This window comes from Lepisosteus oculatus, chromosome 8 (genome assembly GCF_040954835.1).
Source record: "Lepisosteus oculatus isolate fLepOcu1 chromosome 8, fLepOcu1.hap2, whole genome shotgun sequence".
Classification (NCBI taxonomy): Eukaryota; Metazoa; Chordata; class Actinopteri; order Semionotiformes; family Lepisosteidae; genus Lepisosteus; species Lepisosteus oculatus.
Genome location: NC_090703.1, coordinates 36,751,129 through 36,774,044, shown reverse-complemented (window position 1 = coordinate 36,774,044; position 22,916 = coordinate 36,751,129). Strand labels below are relative to the sequence as shown.

Sequence of the window (22,916 nt, the reverse complement as noted above, 5' to 3'; positions counted from 1 at the left end):
AGCACAAAGACACCGAAGGACCTATAATGTAACAGAAGATGTAAAGGAGCAGACAAACACTAATTAAAAAAAGCCTTTCTATAAAAGAAAGTTATAAGTCTGGATTTTAATGCCTTGAGGGAAGGTGTATCTCTGAAACCCCTGGGGATTCCAGTTTTGAGGCATAGCAAGAAAAGGCCCTGTCACCCAAAGAATGTTGATGAGCTTGAGAGAGAGACAGGAGAGTCAGACGAGTGAAGGTTTCAGGTAGAGAATATGAAGATAACAAGTTAGACAGACAGTAAGGTGCCAAGCCATGTAGAGCCTTTTACTATATGTGAGCATGAAGATTTTGAAGTTGACACAAAATCTGATAGGAATTGAAACCCAAATCCAAATCAGTGCAAGGACTCCAAGACAGGTGTAATGTCTCCAAGACAGGTGTAATTGCTTGCGCAGTATCTGGTCAAGATACTAGCTGCTGAATTCTGAACATTTATGAGTTTTTTCAGTATGGATTTAGATACTCCAGCAAGTAGGGCGTTGCAGAATCAATTCCAATGTGTTGACCAGCTTTTCAACAACAGTCAGAGACAACATAAGACGTAGTGAGGCAATACTTTGATAAAGGTAACGCAGTGGACATCTTTAAGATGAACAAGGAAGCACAGATCAGAGAACAGAAATATAATATATTTGGGAGTGTATGAACAACTGAGAACAGGGGGAACGTCTTTAACTAAAGGGGTGCAGGACTATGGAATAAGCTGTCTAGTCGTGTGATTGAAGTCATGAATGGCTTCCTTCAAGAAATGCCTGGATGAGGTCCTCAATCCATAACTATCAAATGGGACTGATGGTCTGAATGGCCTCCTCTCGTTTATAATCTCCCTAATGTTCAAATGGATTGTGCAAACAGACAAAAAATCAAGATCCTATAACTATTAGTTATTTATTCAGAATATGCTCTCAGATTATTATCAACTGGAAAAAGAAAATGATTGTATTGTATCTATGTAAAACACAGAACTGAAGAAAAGTTAATATTAGGAATAGACAGTCCTTGTATTTAAAAAAAGAAAAAGACAATTTAGAGTAACAGTGGCAAGCCATATGATTGACAAGGCAACTTGAGTTTCTCTGAAAAAAGAGTTGAGAGGCTCCTCTGATAAGAGGATGGATGGCAGTGAGTTGGTAGTTTGTTTCTTCCAAAGACCACAGGTCAAAGATCACTGTTCATCACCCAAAGATTCACCAATGAGGGACCCACTGGGTGGGTACCAGAACTATACCCGATAGCATTCCAACCTGTCACCAACTTGTGATGTCATAGTCTACCTTAAAAACTAGCTCTGTTATATGTGCCTGAAATAGGACAGTTTGTCTCTTTCATTTATGTCAACAACCTGAATATCCAAGCATATTCAGTACCAAGCTATATCCAGGACGAGCCATGTTCTCTCAGCTGTGTAGCAGCCAGACCTTATACAGCTGCCAGAAACACTAGACAAAGTTCTCCCCTCCTCCTCCCTCTTCTCTGGACTGGGATACTCCCACACAGAGCAAGCAAAAGCCAAGTTGGACCACAGACCAACCCAGCCCAGCTCCCTCTTCTCAGCAGGAACTTTAAACTTGTCAAAGAATGTTTGGCCAAAAGCTGTTTGACTATGAAACAACATTATTAACATTGTAATTCTTGACAACTGAACTATTTTTCTGAGCATGTTTGATGTTTAGTTCACAATGGTAAATACAAACAAAATTGAAATTATGAAACCTTCTTCTTGTAATCCCTGAGTTAGCACTTTTGTATTAAAGCAGATCATTTCACAAATCTATTACGTTTGTGGTTTGTTATGCGACTGTAAATTATTATTTTATTGATTCCTAAGTTGTCAATGTGCTCTCACAATGTACTGCTCTTAAATTATGTTACAGTGTTACAGTGCAAAACTTAAAAGTTATTGTAAGTTATTACAATAACTTTGCAGAAAAAATATATTAATAAGTAAGTTATTGTACTACAGCAGAGACTTTACTGTTGTCACAGTGAATTTAAACCCTCACATTATTACATCACAAAAATTTAAATTACCTGCCTTTGGGACATAGAAGTAAACAAAAACACCAGGAAAAATCCCAAACAAAAATAAAGAGAAGATGCAAACTCCAAACAGACAGTCCCTTAAGGCCTAATATAAACAGTACTGTAGAGCTGTGAAATGTCTGTTCTGACTGAAACACCTCTGCTACTGTACACCATGAGCACAATAAGAAAAAAATGTCAGTGCTCATCAAACAACAACCTGTTATTGCCTCAGCTACATGGCTTTCTATGCTCAAGAAAGATACTTTGGGTTGTTTTCACTGGGTCAGTAATGGCATAATGACAGCTTTAGAAGAAGCTCAATGTTTCTCCTTTAACTTGGACCATATACTTAGGAAACCATGGCCGTTACCAGACACATTTACTTAGGAAGTTTCTGCCTTCAAAACATACAAAATAATGAAACATATAAAGTGCATTATGAGACTCAAGCATTATGAGATAAAAGTAATTCAACAGTGTTTCTCCTATTTATATGGAGTTTATATGTTCATGTGGGTTTTCATTGACTGCTCCAATTTTTTCTCACAGCCCAAGGACATACTGGTACTGTAGGTTAATTGACTTCTGAAAAATTGGTCCTGGTGTGAGTGTATCTATCCATGCACTGCAATGGACCGGTGTCATCCTGAATTGGATGAAGTAGTTTGAAAATGGATAGTTGGATTAACATATTTCTAATGTTAAATATATCTATTTTTGGGAACTGGGACTTTAGAACCATCCATAAACTGTTCCGATATTTACAGTAGGTAAGTTTCTTTGCCACAAGGTGGCAGTGTGAGGCTGCACAAGAAGACTATTGCTGCAAGGAGCATTTAAAGACTGCACATTCTACAGCTTTTTAGTGCAGTTCCTGAGTATTTAGAATTTTATTTGTGAAGTATCAGAGACATTCATTCACAGAAACTAAGTAAATAGTGAAAACTCTTACAATTTATGTATTGACTGAATAAACTGTTCTGGACAAATATGTTTGTTAATGTTCTATGCCCTAAAAAGAAAATGTAAAAAGAGAATTATAAAGGTGGTGAGCCATAATAGTATGGCTTAGTGGGTTACATAAAAAAAAACTAAAATCTTTGAAAGGTTGAATCTTTTTGGTTCTGGAATGCTATGTTCACACTTTTAAAGTCCTTGTAATATTGCAGAGTTCCCATGTTTTCAATTCTCATTTATCATTCAATTACATTTAAATTTTTAGATCAGTCTTTTTTTTAAGTATGAACTGTGATTAGATTCCCCACTTTTTAAAGACCCCACTTTTTCTCCACTTTTTAAAGACCAACATGACACATTCTAGTAATAATTAATCATATTTGTACTGGGCATTTTGCACATTGTGCATTTCATCCCAAATAATTCCAAAGTTTCATATAAGGGGGGACCCCCTTCATCCACCACTGAGTTGTAGGTGTCATACAACTGTATCCTATGCCAGTTCCACTATGCAGCAGATCAAACAGACAAGTAAGAAATTGCTTCGCCAATTGATTTAAGGGGGGCATTTTTGTAGGTACTGTAGGTCAGATTTTGCAAACCAACAGTGGAAATTAGCTAGGACACTGAGGTACACACATATATTCTTAAGAACAGTGCTAAGTGATCTTCACTGGCCAAGTAGAAAGGACATTTTTAAAAGTACCACTTGAATGATGGTGCCTACTACAATACAATGTCTTTGATCCCCTTTCTGCTGCATTCTTTTGTAAGTTCTAGTTCGGAGGCAATTTCGCCAAGAGCAGCAACCTGATATCCTTAGAGGGCTTCCTTCAAAGTACTGATGAGTAAGCCTCACTCAAGTGGCCCATGATCCCGACAAAGGACCTCTTTTGTGTTCTTGACCACACTTCTATGGTGAAGTACAGTAGATGTCCTGGGCTGGCACCATTCAGGTCGTCACCTGTTGACAACCACGACCTGAGGTGTTAAGGATGTCACAAACTGATCTCTGCAAATGCCAGGGGAATGTGAACATTACCAATGAATTTAACAATGTCGATAAGATTTCGGTAGTATGACCTGTGGCCTTCTACTTCTTGAAATCTGGCAAAGTCCATGGATATTAGGGTGCATATTAATTTGTTACACCTTGCACAACTAATCTGCCAAAAACACAATTAACAGATGAAAGTTAGAACTTAATAAACTTACAATAGTGAATCATGCACTATATATTTAATCTGGCAAGATTATAATTTTAAACATCTAACAATATCTAACATTCAGTGAAATCTACTAAATTTTAAATTCTATTTAAAATGTATAATCAGGTAACAGCTACCCAGTGAAATACAGCTGTCCTTTGAGGAGTAGGTGCTATCAATTTATTAGAAAATGTATGGTATTTTTCTGGAGATTGGGTCATTTTAGTGAACCTCTGTTAAATCACTATGTATACATTTTTGTTACACTTCCTACCTGCAATATAAAATTCATAAATATAAACAATAGCATGATAATTTAAAAGAAAAATGAGACATTGATTTTCAAATAGTGTAAAATGTATAATTTAACACACCCTATGAAGTTGGAAGTAACTTTTGAACTAGAGACAGATATTCTATGATGTGTACTTATACTGTAGCTAAATGGTTTCCCCTTTTTATGGAGTTTATATAACTTAAGTTCGGGAGGGATGACAACAACCACGCTCAATCGTTCCCAGCCGTCAGTTAATAGCAATCACTCCCTTCATCCTTCCTCCACCAAACGCTATAAATACCAACACAATATCTCTCTCCCTCATGTGTGACTTTTACATCCCACCTCCACCTCTGCAGTTACCCCTTGGTTACCTTGTGGGGGGGTCCTGGCCTCCTCATCCTATGGCCAGGAGGTCGGCCCTCAGCCAAATGGGTTAGGCCAAATATCAGCTCCATAATAGTTCATTATGCTTTGATCTTGGGCGTTGTCATTCCTAGTGAACTACCTTTAATTGTCTCCCGTGACATTAGTGACAAGTAATTAATGTAGTTCATGGTAAAAACTGATTGTTTTGTTAACTTGTTATTTAGGTCCTTTTTAGGTCCAATGTCAGTCGTGGAATGATGATTCTCCATTCTAACTAAAAAAACTCTCAAACAAGGCCAACTTTGTTCTAAATCCTAACACACCCGGCTGCATTTAAAAAAAAAAGTTTACAAATTTACAAAGAAGAAATACACAAAACCTGTTCTTACAGGAAATGGAAAAGAACAGTCCATACAATCATCATTACAAAACTAAACCTCAATAAAGCCCCCGCCAATCCACCCAATCAAATGTGTTTTCATTTTTTTTCAAGTGAATAGCAAGAACTCTTTTAGTATCCCACAGATCTTGCTTCATCAACCTCAAAACCAACCATGCCAATGACTGGAGACCCAAAGTCCACTCAACCCCCAAGGAATCTCCATAAAGTGTTACGATCCCTGCCTCTCGGCAACGGAGGAGGCACAAGTAGGTGTAGCCCCTATCCATCAGTTCACCTATCAGTTTTCCCATTCACCACCACACCCCCGTCTCATCCTACTTAAACACCTGTCCTTCCCTACCTCGTTGCTCAGTATTGGTTTTCCCTATCGAGCTTCCTGGTTGCGCTTCTTCTACTCAGTGTTTGTCTTGGATTTCGGCTTACGGTTTTTCCCTTTGGACTTCGGCTTTTCGGATCTCGGCTTGGATTGGTACTTTCGCTCTGTCTTGGATTACTGGCTACCTCTGGATTCTCTGATTGCTCTACGGACTACGACTTCGGATCACACTTCGGCTTCGGTACACGTTCCCCTTCGGATATCTTGCTCTCCCTGGACTCTCGGCTCGTTCCTACGATTACGGTTTGCTTTCGGTTTACGACTTGGCTTTGTTCGCTCCTGCAAGTGGGTTCACTCACTAGTTCGGTCCCTATTACCGAACTCGTAACATAAAGCTCCATGATCTCCACAAAGCTGCCACTCAATCTAGTGATACTGTAACACCTAACATGTCATGGGCTGAATCATGCTTGCCCCCGCCCAATCTCCTGATAAAAAGAACATTCCTGAAACACATATGCAAAGGTCTCCACCAAAACAGGGATTTCTGGAGCAATATGAGTCATGAGTGAGTGCTGAAACAAGATATCACGAACTAGCAAGTACTACGGGTGGAGTGGTGGTAGTGTGCCTAAGGATCTGTTCCTGTAGTTGGAAGGTTGCTGGTTCAAATCCTGAGGCTGGCAGAGGAATCTGATTCTGTTGGGCCCCTGAGCAAGGCCCTTAACTTTGACTGCTCCAGGGGTGCTGTACAATGGCTGACCCCAAGCTTCTGTCTGTGTCTCATGTCTCATGTGGAAAGATAAATTTCTAAGGCAAGAAATTGTATATGGCTAATAAAGTAATCTTATCTTAACAGTATGTGCACTCAACCAGGATGGATATTTTCAGTAATTTTATAAGCTTGGCAGCTACATCCAAGGGCAATTACATGTGGGACCAGTGACACCACAATCGCCACACCAACCTTCAAAGCTCCTTGTATCAGGTACTGTGATCCCTACAAGGATCTGTCCTTTTTCTTACAGGATGCTGCAGTCACCGCATCTTTCATCACATGTACAATATATCACCTTGTTCTTACACTGCAGACACACCGCTTCAAGGACTTCTCACACAATGTGACGTCAATAGAATTAGAAGAGTATTCTGCTCTAAATACTTCAAGACAACACATTAAAGAGAATCTATTTGTAGCAGTGTGCTCCTGATCCTTTCTCCATCTGTAGGTTATTTTCAATCTGAATCCCATTGTCCACTGTAAGGTTTGAGAATTCAGACATTCTCCTCTTTTAGACCATGCAGTTTTGGTGAAAATATGTGAACCTGAAGAACTAAGGTGAAGCATGCACATGTCTTCTGGTCTTTTCAAATGTTTACTATACAGACTCAAACGGCTGAATCTTAGAATCAGAGCTACATGGAAGGTTAGCTCCCGCCAATTAATTGAGAAGAGGGAGTAATAGAAGCAATTTATCAGTAGAATTGGGTACTAGTAACTGATCCTCTTCCTTGTAGAATCTTATACTACAATCAGATCCTCAAGTCATTGATACCTGTTGTTCTGATTGTGTGAGTTACACAGTGTAATATCGATCCAGAGCACACTGGTTATGTGGTTTTGTAAAGCAATTCAGAATAATAGTTCTGTGCACATACAGGTATTGTTTAATGGAACTGAAATAGATTTGATAGCTCCATTCACTAAAAAAATGCCAATTCCAATTCATTTCAAATTCAAAAGCTTTGCTATTTCCAATCCATTTCCAAATTCCACACTTGATCACACATGAACTGGAATTGCTCTTTGGATTTCATTGAATTAGTGTCAGAATGTGAGAATTTAATACTCAAGGAGACAAACGCATGAATTCAATCCTTTTCTTACCTCTTTTTATTTAAAAAAGAGTAATATTATGTAAAACTTTGTTTCAGGAGTAGACATTTTCAATCTGAGCTGTCCAGTGTCCGGATTCCATGTTGGAATTCTGTTTGATCTAATTGGCCCCAGAAGTGTTGTAAAGGACTTCACCACTAAAACTGTTAAAAACAAATACAGAACATTTCAGGTGAACTGAACTGTACTGCCATGTTCCTAGTAGCTATTGCTTTTCTAGAAGGAACATAATGTGTAAATTAATGCAAATGGCCTTTCCCTTATTTTGAAAATTAGAATTTGAAGTGGATGGAATTGCTTTGGGTTAGAGAATATTAAAATTGAAAATTTTTCCATGATAAAACAAAGATGCAATTCTTAATGTTGTTAATGCAGTGACTTACTGTATACCAGGCAATCCAATCACATACTTGCTTTTTGAAATTTAATAGTTTGTACCTGAATACCAAATATATATTTACAGACATACTGTATGATGTTGAAAATTGGATTCTTATGCTTCAAGAACTGAAATAATTACAACATCTGTGCTTGTTGTTTCCTTTTGAATTGCATGCAGTATATGTTATCAGATTTTATGCTTAATCAAGAAATAGTAATTAATAAATAATATCAGTACACATGGTAACAAACCACCTTTAATAAATAAATAGCAGCATCACAAAACAAAGTGCCAATGAATGTAAACAAGATATTGTACTTTTGCATTTCAATTGTTCACAAAAATAATAAATTCTGGGAATAAGAACACAACATCTTTTTATTCTAAACACATAGCTACATTAACTAACGCTGACATCATAGTCATGTCCACAAATGGATTTGCATTAACAGATGAAATTTTTCCAGCTTTTTAAAAGGGAATTATGTCTTTGTGTCCAGTTTTCAATTTCTTAAATTAAGTAAATAGATAACTGGAAGTAAATTACATTCTACTATTTTAAACAAAACAATTTTCAAGTTCACTTTTTTAACAAATAGAAGTTCTATGAATGGACACTGCAGAATAAAAATAAAGAATTTTGGATCAGCAAAATTGTCATGTTTTAGCTTCTGAAAAGAGATAATGTCATAATCATAATTAGCCTTATTTTAAGGCCTTATTTTTTCTTTTACTTTTCCCCAAACAAGCAACTTATTTTGTTATATTACTATAACATATACAGGATTATCCAGAAACATTTTTTTTAATGATAACATTTACAACCTGGTTTGCACATTACTATTGCTTTTAATATTTGGTGTGAGAGGCTTTTGTCTGTGTTGAAAAATAGATTTATAAGAACAATTAAATTAAGTAGCATTCTCCTAATTTCAACAGGATATTTCCAGGTCTAATTTCAAGCTGTATTTTTGCAACTTTCTCCTCTACCTATAAAAAATGTCTGTAACAGAAGAACCTGTTGTAAAAGCCTTGCTATTTACTGCTTTTAGTTGAGAAATACAGGCAAATAATTCTCCAATCCACCATGATGTGGTGCTGTGATACTGCATTAAGTATGATCTTAAAGAGAAAGTAGAAAATGCTTTAGTTCTGTGTGCAGGCTGAGCTTAAAAATAGTTTCTTGAAGATGACTGCAAAAATAAAACATTGCCTTGGAGTTAGAAGGATTTCTATCAAAGAGAAAAGATTTCAAAGTCTAGGTGATTTTTGAACAATATACTGTCCCTGAATTGCTTTTCTTTAAATTCCCTTTATAGTTTGCCAAACTAATTTTATATTATATATTTACACAGAACAAATAAAATAAACAATTCTATTTATCTTTGCATGTTACATTTTAAAGTAAGGAATGCTTTAAAACTGAAAAAAAACTGTATAAAAGTCCTTTTTCCCATGGATACATTATTTACAATGTGTGGCATCTATGCATTATTGGATACAGAACACCAATCTACTGGAATATCAGGTACAAGCTGGGGCTCAAATGCTTCCCATGCATATTCTCCACTGAAAATAAAAGATGCATTTTTTAATACATTCAGAGTTTGACCATTATACACAGCTGACGTGATCGCTGGTAACATTGCAGCTGTTAATTGACACTTCAGATGTGCCAGGCTGCATCTCTAGGGCCTCGTCAGTATCGTCCAGATCCATGCTGTTGAGTTCGTTGCCATTCCTACAATTGCTATTCAGGTTAACATCTTTACTATACATGGTTGGCGTGGCGACTGGAGCCTGATAAACATTCATAAATGCCTTTTTATTGTTTCGATATTGGCAGCAGATGTAGTTTGAGAAGGCCTGTCGGTAGGTTTTGTTGAAGAGTGTGTAGACCAGAGGATTAATGCCGGAGGACACATACCCCACCCATGCAAACACATTGAGTAACTCCTCCAGCAGGTGTGTGTTGCAGGCATTTTTACAGAGGACATTCATGACATTGGTGATGAAGAACGGGCACCACATCAGAAGAAACAAGAAGAAGACCACCCCTAGGATCTTGGAAGCCCTCCGTTCATTCTTGATGGCCTGCATCATCCCCTTACGCCCATGACCTGGGTCTCTGTTGACTGGGGAATTGAGCTGAGAGGCCCCCTCTGAGCTTTGGATTATGGAGATGTTGTCAGAGGGGGTTTGTGAAGTGTCCTTCTTCAGGCAGTTTAGGCTGCTGCGTCTCGGCTGCTTGGGATGACCTTCATACAGGAAGACATTGGCCTGCCTCTGCAGCACCTGCACCGTCAGGCAGTAAGTGACTACCATGATAATCAGGGGGATGAAGAAAGCCACAAAAGAGCCAATGAGGATAAAGTTATCTTCATTTAGGACACAGCTCCCATTCACAAATACTTTGTCTTCATTGTGAAGGCCTATGACAGGGATAGGCATCGACACTCCTGTAAAAAGAAAGAGGAAGGTGAGTCTTAAGAACAATAATAGGGAAAACTGGGAACTAGATTAGCAAGCTCAGAGATCTCCATTGCTTTTGCAATCTTTATCATATTTTTACATGTCAAAGAATACAATCAAGTATAGTTTAAATTTTGAGTCTCATCAGCAATTATATAGTATAGTAATTTATGTCTCTTCCACACAGAGAATGGTGAACTGATGGAGGAGATTACAGCCTCATCATTACAAAGAAAGATCTCCTCTTCAAGATCCTCATTACAAAAGCCCTAGTTTTTCTTTTACTAAGACACCTGCAAGTAATTTTCTTCCTCGTTAAAATAAAATTTTAAAACACTTTGGCAGTATATATATTGCTATTTACATAGGTTGTACTTTCATTTCATTTAAAACATCTTAAGAAAATTACTGGTAATAATCTTGTCCTTGAGCCATATTTATCTTTTAAATCCAACATCTACATGAAACCTGAGAGTTAAGGGCAAGGCCTTATAGCATGTTGATCTATAATGTGCTTATGTACTTCTCTTTACTGCTAATTTATTTTGTGCTACACAGACCTGGTATATCAAAGTAAGCAAGCTGGTAAGGTTATATAGTTATACACTCCAGACAAAAATGGACCAGACTCAAACTGAAATGAAAAAAAAAGTTTGATTTGGAAGGTGGTAAGACAATACTGAATGAACAGATGAGGAGAGTTGTAGAAACATTTCGATTACTCAGTCACTATAATACTGTTTTAAGACCACAACAAAAACTGGGGATAGCCCAACTTCTAGCAAGATAACCTCTAGAGTTATCTCCTGTAAACAGAAGATGTGGTAGGAGTTATCCAATGTGGAAAACTATATCTTGCCAGTTTTAGGCACTGTTTTTATGTATATTCCTTTTTTACTCATGAGCCACAATTACAGAATCTAGACAATGGCATTTCTGAAAAAAACGTGTCATTTTTATGGGGCTTTATCAAAGAGGAATGTTTTCATTAGGGAAGGTGACAGTCCTTTTAGGATGCAAAAGCAAAGACTATCAGCTGTCCTCGATTGCAGCCTCCAAGGTAACGTGTTGTCAGCACATTGACTGCAGAAAAAGCCTTCACAATTTTTAAGGCTTCATCAGAAGTGGTCTAAATCATGGTCCTACTGTCATTTACTATTAAAGCTCTTCCTTTCTATGCTGTCATAAATCATTTTGAGCACTGGAGGGAAATGAATTGAACAGGTTTCCATTGTGCAGAGCATTTATTCATGCACATTGGGAGAGAAAGATTAACGCAACAATGAGCAAAGGGCTGCCAGGTTGCGCACATTTACAGTGTACCAGGTAGTCATTAGTAGAGGCGAAGGGATAGTGAGTGAAAGAATGGAAATGGAAATGACCCCAGGAGTGCTCTCTTCTCTCATCCACATTCACACCAGCTTCTGCCTTACTGAGCACCTGTCCAGCACAGAAAAGGTCTGCAAATCAACACAGCGCTTTCAGAGCATCTGGCGACAACTTTGGAATCACAATAGCACAAGTATGATTTTGTTGTGTATTATGAAGATCAATATTATTAATATAATATATTATTAAGTACATGTTTTCTCAATGAATAGAATTTAAATATATAATATTATTAAATAGTACTGTTTAATTTGTATGTGAAACAAGATTTAACCTGGTGGTGCACAGTGGTTAGCATTGCTGCCATGCAGTACTGGAGCCCTGGATTCAATTCCATACCTGGGGTGCTATCTGAGTGGAGTTTGTATATTCTATTGACTAAAACTAGCCTTGGTGTAAGTGTGTGTGGGTTTGTTCCTGTGTGTGTCCTGTGATAGACCGATATCCCATCCAGGATGTATTTTGCCTTATGCGTGTTGCTTGCTGAGATAGGCTCTGGCTCCCCAGTGGCCCTGAATTGGATGAAGCAGTTAGAAAATGAATGGATAATATTATACTTATTGCATCCTTATTTAATACACTATGAAAACAGTTTGAGAAAACGTAAGGAACAGGTTAATTTTCTGTACCTGCCCATACTGTATAAGACTTTAAATTTAAAATGAAGTCTATTTTAGCGACTGAACAAGACTAGTAAATACCTCTAAGACTTACTGTAACAACTGAATATTCTGTTTCTGTTCTATTTAGATATCATTATATTTAAAGTACGTCTAAAAAATAAAAATTATATGTACTTGCAAGTGAGAAAATACTGTTTACCTAAACCCAGGACATTCAGTTACTTGCGGCAACCTGAATTAATTTTTCAGAAAGACAAAGTCAAACCAAACAAACTAAACATACCCAACGTGGCTTTGATAATCTGCAAAACTACTTTCTCTGATGATATTCTACATTAATACAGATTCCCAGGAGCAGCATAAACGCACACATCTCTGAGATGATAAAATGTGAATTCTAGCATACACCTCTGTGGTTTATGTTGCTTGAAAGAGAAAGACACTATTGATTAGGTCTCACACTGTGTCCATAGAAGTATCCTTTTGCAAAAAGTGTAGATTGAACATAAAAGCCATGTTCTGCCCATTTGGTCAATAATCATGAAAAAAATACTTTTCTTAAAGGTACATGATACTTTTTATTTAAACAAACTGACCTAGCTTGCAGAAACAGAATCATATTGTTATGTCCAAGATTAAGCTTGTTATTGTATTATAAATTGGAGGATATGCGGACTGCCACTGTATAGCAGATTAATCCATTTCAAGTTTAACAGCTGCATCCTGTTGAATATTTAAATTCAGTTACCTTATTCTGAGTATAACACACAGAGAGATATGGGAATTAAAATGATATATATTTTTTCCTGTGTAATGAGAATGTGTTTTACATACTGTACATCAATTCAGAACAAAGGGATGACTCATACAGTATATTACCATCCTTGTTTATTGCTGAATTTTCTATGAACTTAAAGAACAGTTAAAACTAATTAATGCTACTAAACATAAAACAGAATAGAATCTGTGAATCAATGGCATGAAAGAAAGATAAAAGTACCTGAAAAGAGAGGAAAATGGTTTTGTCTACAATATTTAATATTCTAAATATCCTAATGTCCTTCAGAAGTTTATGAAAGATGTTTCTGGCCATCAATGATTTGCAGCATTTGTAGAATACAAAATGATAGCGGTAGTGATAGTGGGGGGAGCTGGATCAAATTTTGACAGATTAATTCGAGACGGGATTAGTGAGATGGTCGAGTTTAATGTTTAACTTCAAGATGTATAATTATAGTAAAAAATTAGACACATTCGTTAATCAAACCTGTTTTGAGACTCAAACAATGCTGTCTTACAAGTGTCTTGTATGCAAATACAAGAACCAGTTTCAGTTTTCATTGCATCCAAAGAGCTGTCAAGCTGGTGATGCCCCTACTGCATCCCATCATACTATGATCTCTCCTCACTTCTTCCTGTACCCACAATAACTGTACTCCTACACCACTACATGGACGACAACTGAGTATAAGCCGAAATTGTACTTAAAACTGTACTATTGTACTATTTATTAATTGCCATATTATTTTTGCACTGTTCGCCGTATTACCTTTGCAGCTGTTTTTGTCCTGTTTGTATACTTTTTTCTGTTTGTGTATTTGCACAGTTTTTGTCAATTTTGCAGGGGAACCATACTGTTGTTTATACAGTACTGTCATTGTTATTGTATTTCTGTCTATTGTCTGGTCTGCTGTTCTATTTATATACTGCACCTGAGAGACTAATGAGAAACACTTTTCACTATACTATGCCCCTATGTAAGTATAATGACAAATAAAGTTGAATTGAATTGAATCTGACCCTATTTGGTAACGCTTTATTTGAATGTTGCAGTATATTGACGTCATACTCCCTTCATAAGTACTACACAGGACATTACAATCACATGCATAATGCAAATTCCATTCGTTGTAGCAACATTTATAGCACTTGGTACAATGTTAAGCTAAAAAAAGTAATGCCTTCTTTATGCACACATTATGATGTTATGTCATTTGTGCATGCCCTTGCATTATGTGTGTGATTAGAACATCTTGTGAAGCAGTTATAAAGGGATTATGAGGCCATTACATAGCAACATTAAAATAAAGCATTTCTGTTTATTTCTACAATTATTCACTAGCTGGGATGGCACCATGCATTATTTACCAATGGATATGGTCCAGACCGCAGCAATCTTCATCATGGCCTTCGTGCGCGAATTGAAACGGCTGTGCTCAATGGGATTCCGAATGGCCACATAGCGGTCAAGAGATATGGCACACAAGTGCATGATAGAGGCAGTTGAAAAAAGCACATCCAGGTAGATCCAAATGGGACACAACTTGTGGGGCAAAGGCCAGACGTTACCTGCAAGAACAAAATGCAACTAGAATTAGACTGGGATCCAGCAAAGAGTCAGTCTCATTTTCATCATTGCTTCTTATTAATAGGGAAGAACAGTCATACCAGAAAAGCATTATAACTTTTTAAAGGTTCCTAGAACTATCATCAGTATTTTTTCTGAGTAAAAGTTGCTAAGACTGATTTCAGATAACCCCAGCAGAGCTGCCATCATGTCACCACGTCTGTGCGACACTTCCACGCCAGAATGAGCATTAGCTTGTGAAATACATCATACAAATACACTTACAGGTCACTCTGAGAGACAGTGTACATGACAGCCAAAACGTAGACGTTAGCATCTTCAACTTTTTATCTGATATTCCTAATGTATTTCATTTATATACTTTTATGCAGCTTTGGACAGGTTACAGAATTAGTAAGGCAATTATAAACGGATTGAAAAGGGAACATTCAGTGTCTGCAGGTAAAAGGACATTATGGCCTTGCAGAACTCCAGTGATTCATTTCAAGAACAACTGAAATAAGAGGAAAGTGAAGAAAAAAAAACAGTTCAGAGCTATGCTGCCCTTTTGTGTGGAATAGAATGTGAAGCTGTTATCTTCTATATCCTAAACTGTTCACTTTCTCATTTCTTGCAACATCCCTGTGATCCCTGTGATTATGGCTTCTTAACTGAAATCAAAGGACGCCTACGAATATTACATTTGGATTAAGAATTTTGTCTGGGTAATCTCATAATCTATTGCTGCTACTCTAAGAATAAGTCCTCCATGTATCTGAATTACCAGTCAAGACTACTGTTGTATCCCAATATGACTAGGGTGAGTACTCCACACACTGTACTTTATTTTTTAGCACATGCACAGTATACAGAAAGCATTATCCTTATAGGTAGGTGGGTCTCCTTTTCAGACCGTAAAGGCCCATGGGGAATGGGGGGCAAGGGCCACCATTTTTCTTGACCATCTGACACTGTAGGTGGAGGTGATGTGGTCAGCATTATGCTCCAGCCGGCCTATTACTCCTGGAAGGATTAACCCCCGGTACTCATTTGGAAAGCAGGCTGAGTGGACCTGGGAGCCGTCTGGAAGGAATTAGAGCAAGCTACATCGCTTGCCCCTACCTGCGATTGAACCCAGGACCTTCCTAGTCAGCAGCTAGACACCCTAATCCTTATAACCATTGCTTTTAAATATACTCATACTCATACTTATTTCTTTAATTCCACGTGTATTGTACAGTGCACACTTCACATATATGCATTTCAATTATTTGCAATAGAACATTTTCCAAATTCTTTCTGCTTTTAGTGAAGAAATCAATGAAGGCATTCTTTCTACCAACCTTTTAGAACAATTTAGTTTCAAAATATAATACAGACAGAAAGGAACCCAAAGAGGTTGAAAATAAGAAAATGAAGAAAGGGACTAATTGAACCAGTTATAAATACAAGAAAAACACATAGCCATATCGTCTAGTTTGCACCACCAAAATATAATATACGGAGCTATGATGCATCTACTGCACTTGCATGTGAATACAACCAATCTCTCACATTTACAGTGAGTGACCAGAGTCTATGACAGGGATGGTCAATAGCTCTCATTAATGACCTGAGGTTCTTAATGAGCTAAATCAGTTTATTATGGGATTAATGGGGCAAGTGTTCGATTTATCCCAGTTCTTTTGATGCCAGTGTTTTGAACAGATGTAGAAAACAGTATACAGTATGAAAAATAACACAAATAGGAGGGCTCAGAAAAAATACTATAATGTGCTTTCCTCTTTCCAGTTTATTTGATGAAGATGTATCTTATTTTGTCTGTTTTCTCCTAGCTTGTGTTTAATTCACTGAGTAAAGTCCAAATATTAAATATTCATATGGTGTAGCAGAGTCAGATACATTTTTCCATCCCCATCCTTTCTTTGAAATTAACTCTGGCTTGCCCTGCCCTCTATTAATGATAGCTGATTCTAGAAACTGACTTGCCCGTGAGAACTTTTGACCACGGATGTCAATCCTATTAAACCCCATTGGCTGGTATGCCATAAAAAGGTTTTTTTAAAACAAATACTGTGCAAAGTGGCTGAGTAAAGTCCATCAGATGAAGTTAGAATAAATGTTTAGAAAATGTATATATACACTACTTCATATGTTATCGGATCCGGTTTCCGGGTTATCTTTTATTAAACTATTGGTCTTTAGGCTTGATGAAGTGAGATGTTCAATGCAAGGATGTATTAACAAGAAACTGCTGTCAGTCCAAATTGGAGTGATTCAACCCCCCAGCATTGCAGAGACCTTAAAATGTGATGGAAATCTGCCTTCAGTGAAATATATATATACAGTATACAATCTCTGCTAGAGTGCAGAAGCTGTGGAGGAACTATAGAGCAGTATTCTGTACTGATGGATCTAAAGAGTTAGAAAAGATTCAATTTAGCACACTTCAGTGCTACCTTGTTTAAGTGGAATCTTAATTTATAAGGAATGTATTAGTCACCATTTCTTATTAACAAAAATGTTAACACTTTGATCGAAGAACATTTAATCATAATCACAGAACTTCCAGTTCATGCATTAGCCTTTCTAACTCACATCTTTGAAATAAATATACTTTATTTCAGAATATAAAAAAAGAAATAAAGTAATTTTACTAAACGTTCTCTTCTTAAATAGATAATAAAAACTTACCAATAATACCATAAACCCTGCAGAAAGGCTGGTGGATAGGAACTGTAAGACTAAAGCACTTCAGAGTGGTAGCTCTGATTAAAAACCATTAGACTAACACTGGGAGGCCTTGAGTCCATATTACATAGGAACTAAATGAGTTTTCCACCTGAGCAGTTCATGTCATTGAAATATCACAGAAACTCTTTTATAAAACACATTTTTCAAAAACTGTTCATGACTACCCACCTGTTGTTTTGTAGAACACATACTGTAGGAGTGAAATTAATTTCCTGCACATTCTTATATTTTTACTGGAGTTATTGAATTACTACTTAAAATATCATTTGTCATGCTACAGTATGTAGCTATGTAACTGTTTTATTAAAATGATTAAGGACTTAATTTAAACTACTGCCTTGTTTTAGAGGAAAATACACAACTTTATTCCCTTTTGTATGATGGGTGGGGGGTTGGTTATGTTTATCTGCTGAAATGCTACTACCATACATACTCCAAATAACAAGGAAATTACAAACAGTACACAAAAAGTTCCTTTCTCATAAAGTATACTGTACATCTGACTGCTCAAAAGTTCAAACTTTTTGTTTTGTGCCAAACTGCTTTTCTCAAGCATTTTTTCTCCGAAACATAGTTTCATTATTCTATGGGGGAAATATTCTTATGTGAATACTTATTGAGTCACGTAGTGACTTAAAGACAGTCAACAGCAATGAAAATCACAAGTATTTTATATAACAATAAATTCCCTTGGTGTGTGCTTACTGTAAGTACTGCAAGGGAATAAAACCGAATTTACCTACTGTTGAATGCAGATTCCTCTGTCATAACATAGTACTGCCATGAAACTGTGAAAGAGGCACACAAATACGTGACTTTGAATGGACATTAGATTCTTTTTAAGACTTGTGGAGAAAAGAATGTTTAGAATAGTTTTTCACAATGCAATTACAGATTTTCCATTTTTTAACTGTCTCTTATTTTCTCTTTTGGAATCAGATAGTGACTGGATTGATTGATCCTACCAAAGCAAATGAACTGGGTAAATCTTTTACTGCTACAGCCTTGCCAATATGCTGTTGGATTTCAATACAACATCAAGTTGTACTTTGATATTTACCTGTAAATCTAGCAGATGATACGTTTTGTCCCACTTGAAGGCAGCAATGTCATTTTTCAGTAATGTCTTTTTATATGAAGATCAGTCATTCATACTGATAACTATCCATCCGTTTTCTAAACGCTAAATCCAATGTTGGTTCGTGGGGAGCTGGAGCCAATTCCAGCAAGCAATGAGCGCATGGCTGGATACACTCTGGATGGGACATCAGTCCATCACAGGTCACATACAGACATAGACTGTAAGGCACATACTTACACCAAGGACAGTTTTCCCATACTTCTTAACCTACCAGTATGTAATCTTTGGATTGTGGGAGGAGACCAGAGCAACTAAAGCCCATGCCAACATGAGGAAAATGTACAAATTCCACACAAATAGCACCCCAGGAACTGAACCCAAAGCTCCAGCACTGTGAGGCAGCAATGCTAACCACAGTAGCACCCATATACAGATATCCACACAATTAAACAATAATTCCGATGTGCTCAAGCACCTATAAATTGTAATGAAAACAAAAAAGGAATTCTTTAAATGTTCACAAAGATTATTCATTAAATTAACTATTTCTGCAACTACATTTGAGGGGCAACTTCAAAAGGTTATGTCCCTTCTTGAGCGTTATTTGCAACTGTTGCTTCTGTATAACTTGTATGAAGGAGATCAAAAATAGTATAAGGATATTTATTATATTATTGAAAAGATGCTTTGATTCCCGAGCTGTGAAAATTGGGTATCAAATGGTACTGTGTTTGCAAAAATATTTCTGAAATCTTTCATAACTACAGTGCCAATAATGACTGTTTTATACAAACTGTTCCTTAACCTCCAATTTTCATACTTACCCTGCTTCTGAGAACAGTTCAAATAATGGATTGAGTATATCATATTATTTAAGTTAATTTCTTTTTTAAGGGCAGATAAAAAATAGGCTGTTACATTGAAATGTAAAATACATGTCCTGTGGTCTTTTAAATTGTGTGCAATAAGTCAATACACTTACTTTAGCAAAGGGGATCACAGTAGTCACTACCATATTTTGCAAAACTACCTCTCAGTAGGATGGTGGAACACTGCTTGATTTGAGACTGTATAAGAATACTATCATGTTTGTGAACCATGCTCATGATTTCACTTTACTTTAGTAATTCCATAACATTGTCCATCACTTCTATTGTGTAAGTTGCTACATTCCAAGTTAAGTCTTGTATCTGATACTAAAAAAAACAAATAACAATGATTACAGATTGGAAAGCAAGGAAATAAAGATAACATGGCTCTCCATGTTATTTTATTCAGGATCGAGAATGTCCCTACAGTGTGACAGCTTTGGTTCTGGAGTGTATGAGAAATTCTTGAGTTATAGTACCTCAGTTCTACACTGCAATAATCCCTCGTGTTTTTTTATGGAGCCTTTTTGATCAAGTCAAAAAGGCAAAGGAATCTAAATTCACAGTTTGAGAAATGGAGTGGCAGTACGAAATGACAAGCTACAAAGTATGCTCTTAACTGTCACGCCCGACATCCCTCCCTAGAGGGCGCTCCACTGCTCTCATTATTGTTCGTGTCATTTAGCTCTCCAGGTGTACCCTTTTAGTGTTATTATTTAAAGACCAGCTCTTCCAGTCCTCGGGGCTCATCATTAGGGAAAGATGTCGCAAGGCCCGCCTAGCACCAGGAAACCCTAAGTCCGTCTCCTGAGGGCATAGGCCTCATCCCCGACACCTCCCGTTTCCTGAGCCTGGGGTCTGGAGGATCTCGCCCCGTCACCCTTGGACCTCCATGTTTTGTTTGTCTGTGTGCTCCCCCCTCCCGGGGATTTTAACTTTGTCGCGTTCCAGGATGGATTTCCAGTTTATGGACTTTCGGACCGTGCTTTGACCTGCCCTTGGACCCGTTTGGATTTGGATGCCGTTTTGTCTTCCCCGTACACTGTCTCACGGACGGCTCACTATTATTTTGTGCACTATTAAACCCCTGTGTGTTCCTTTTTACAACGCCTCCTGTTTTCTCCAGCTCTTACCGCATTGCATAGGGTCTTCTACAAGATCCGACACGGATTCCAGTCCGTGTCCGTTACATTAACAAAGCTATAAAATTTATATAACATTCTACAGATATCGGTGGGGTTAGTTAATAAAATCAGTCTCTTACATAACTGTTTATAAGGTTTTGAAAATGCAGATTTAGAAATTGGGATAGGCCATCAAGCTTGAGGAAAAAAGGGTTGCTTCTTCAGTACCCTAGTTTTGAAAGGGCAGAAAGTCAAAGCAGTATTTCAGCAGTAAAAATCTATAAGATACAGTATACTATAAAATGTACTTATGCTACAGCCTATAAAATGTGTTGATAAACCAATAATATGTAATACATATCACCAAAGAGAATTATGAAATTGCACAATGTTGAAGTTGCTGGTAGTATTTAAATGACAAAATAATAATTAAAAATGTTTACTCTTCCTTGTGCTATGAACATTCTATATCTTTATTTCAACAGAACAAAAGCAATATTTTGAAATTCTTGAGGAACTTGTCACGATCGTAATCTCTCCTCTTAATGGCGCTCCGGCTCTTTCATATTATACCTGATTACTTTCACCTGCCCCCCTGTTCTGCCCCTCCTTATTTAAGCCTGGAGCTCTCACTATTCTGGATTCTGCATTGGGAGATGGACACCTGAAAGCCCGCCTATGAGCAGGTCCAGGAGAGACCCAACAGTATAGGCTTCATCACGACATCCTGAGCATCTGAGTCTTGGGCTCAGAGCACCAGGCCTCATCAACCTGTTTTTTTCCCTGTCCTTGTCCCAGATCCTGTTCTGGTTTTTAACCATATCTTGTTGGATGGCTCACTCGATTTGGACCTTGGACTTTGCACCGGATTTCCCCCCGGACTCTATGGACTTATTTGCCTTGGCCACGCCCCCCGAGCACCAGTTCACCATCGTCACACCCCCTTATCTGTCAACCCCTCCTGATCCTCCCTCCCTTTTGTCTATCTCCACTTACTTCCGGATTATACCGTTTGCACAGGGTCTTGAACTACGCTTCATGGGAGCCTGGACCAGCTCCTGTTACAGAACCATTATCTTATAGATACCGTACCTCAACTTGCCAACACAACACTATAAAAGGACAAGTCCAAAAAGTGGAATCAGCAAAGGAATTTGTCAAAATGAAACAAAATATGGTCTCAGCAACAATCTTGTAAATCTGTAGTTATTCCCACACCCTCTGCTATACCTCAGGGTTCTTTATTAAAATCAACTCTGAGAAAAAGTGAAATCATTCTTTTACCACACTGTATGCTTTCAGCATCGTGGCTTTTCTATTGCCACCCGTCACAATTCAGAGAACAGACATCCCTAAAGTTCCTTTGATGAGTATTATAACCATGCCAGCAGAGTTTGATTTTCAAGGGCCACACAGTGTGGCAATTACTGCACTTCAATCAAATCATGTGAAAAGTTTCTCATAAGCTATTTTTTATCAAATAAATCCCAGCAGGTTTTAACAAATGCTCTGTGTTATAGCTTCTTCTGTCATATGGCAAGCTGGTGGAAAGTATTAAACCCTGAAATATCAACCCAATGAATACCATTATAACCAGAGAGACAAATGTAGGATTAAAGTCCAAATGAATAGTGACATATTAAATAAAGAGCTCAACCTTCCATGAATAACTTTCCTGTCCTCAGCCTATTTAGAACAGTATACTGATTTCACCTATGTGGCCTACTGCTTATTGGGCAACATCTTAGGGGATTGTATCTGGTCACAGTGTAGGTGATGTTGCTTCACGTGAAAAAAGAGAGGAAATAAATCGATCACATGTAAAAAAGAATACTATAGTACTTACTGTAATATCTTTAGATCTAAACATGCTGTATTTCTAATAACTCTAGCACATACCTTAGGGTTTAACTGCTCTACAATAATTTTCTCAAGTATTTCTCAAGTGATTTAGAGATGCCTAGGAATGTCCAGGACTGAGGGACTGAGAAGTCAGTCGTTTTTTACAGATTTTTATGTATTCAAATCATATGATGTAATCCACAATAGTTTGATATAGATTTATCCTTAAATACAGTTATTTCCAGCCAGTATGGTTTTGTACTACCGGAGGAAACCAGAGCACCTGGAGAAAACCCATGCAGACATCCAAACTTGACGCAGAGAGAGCTCCAGCTCCAGGACAACAGCATTATTGCTTATTGTAGACCAACGTCATCAGATTTCAACAAGTGAGCAAAACTGGACCCAGGCAGTATGGATAGGAAACCTCCAAGGAGAACCAGGTTGCTGCTGCATGTTTTTGGTTGAGCAGGAGGTGGCGGTCTTCCCTCTGCTTCAGAAGTTCCATACTAATGGCATGTAATGATGACCAGGGACA

General features: G+C 37.4%; 1 protein-coding gene across 4 annotated transcripts in view; it reads right to left on the bottom strand.

Moving 5' to 3' along the window:
• Nucleotides 1-8,115: 8,115 nt before the first annotated feature.
• LOC102690200 (5-hydroxytryptamine receptor 2A) overlaps nt 8,116-22,916 on the bottom strand; it is a 161,271-nt gene continuing 146,470 nt past the window's right edge. For 3 of the 4 annotated variants that reach the window (XM_015351097.2, XM_069193431.1, XM_006632612.3), the window contains 2 exons: nt 14,510-14,710; nt 8,116-10,336 (listed from right to left, as the gene is read on the bottom strand). In XM_015351097.2, the coding sequence (XP_015206583.1) occupies nt 9,492-10,336; nt 14,510-14,710 (1,046 nt within the window). In that variant the 3' untranslated portion in view covers nt 8,116-9,491. The remainder of the gene's footprint in view (nt 10,337-14,509; nt 14,711-22,916) is intronic. The other variant, XM_069193432.1, reaches the window with a different exon arrangement.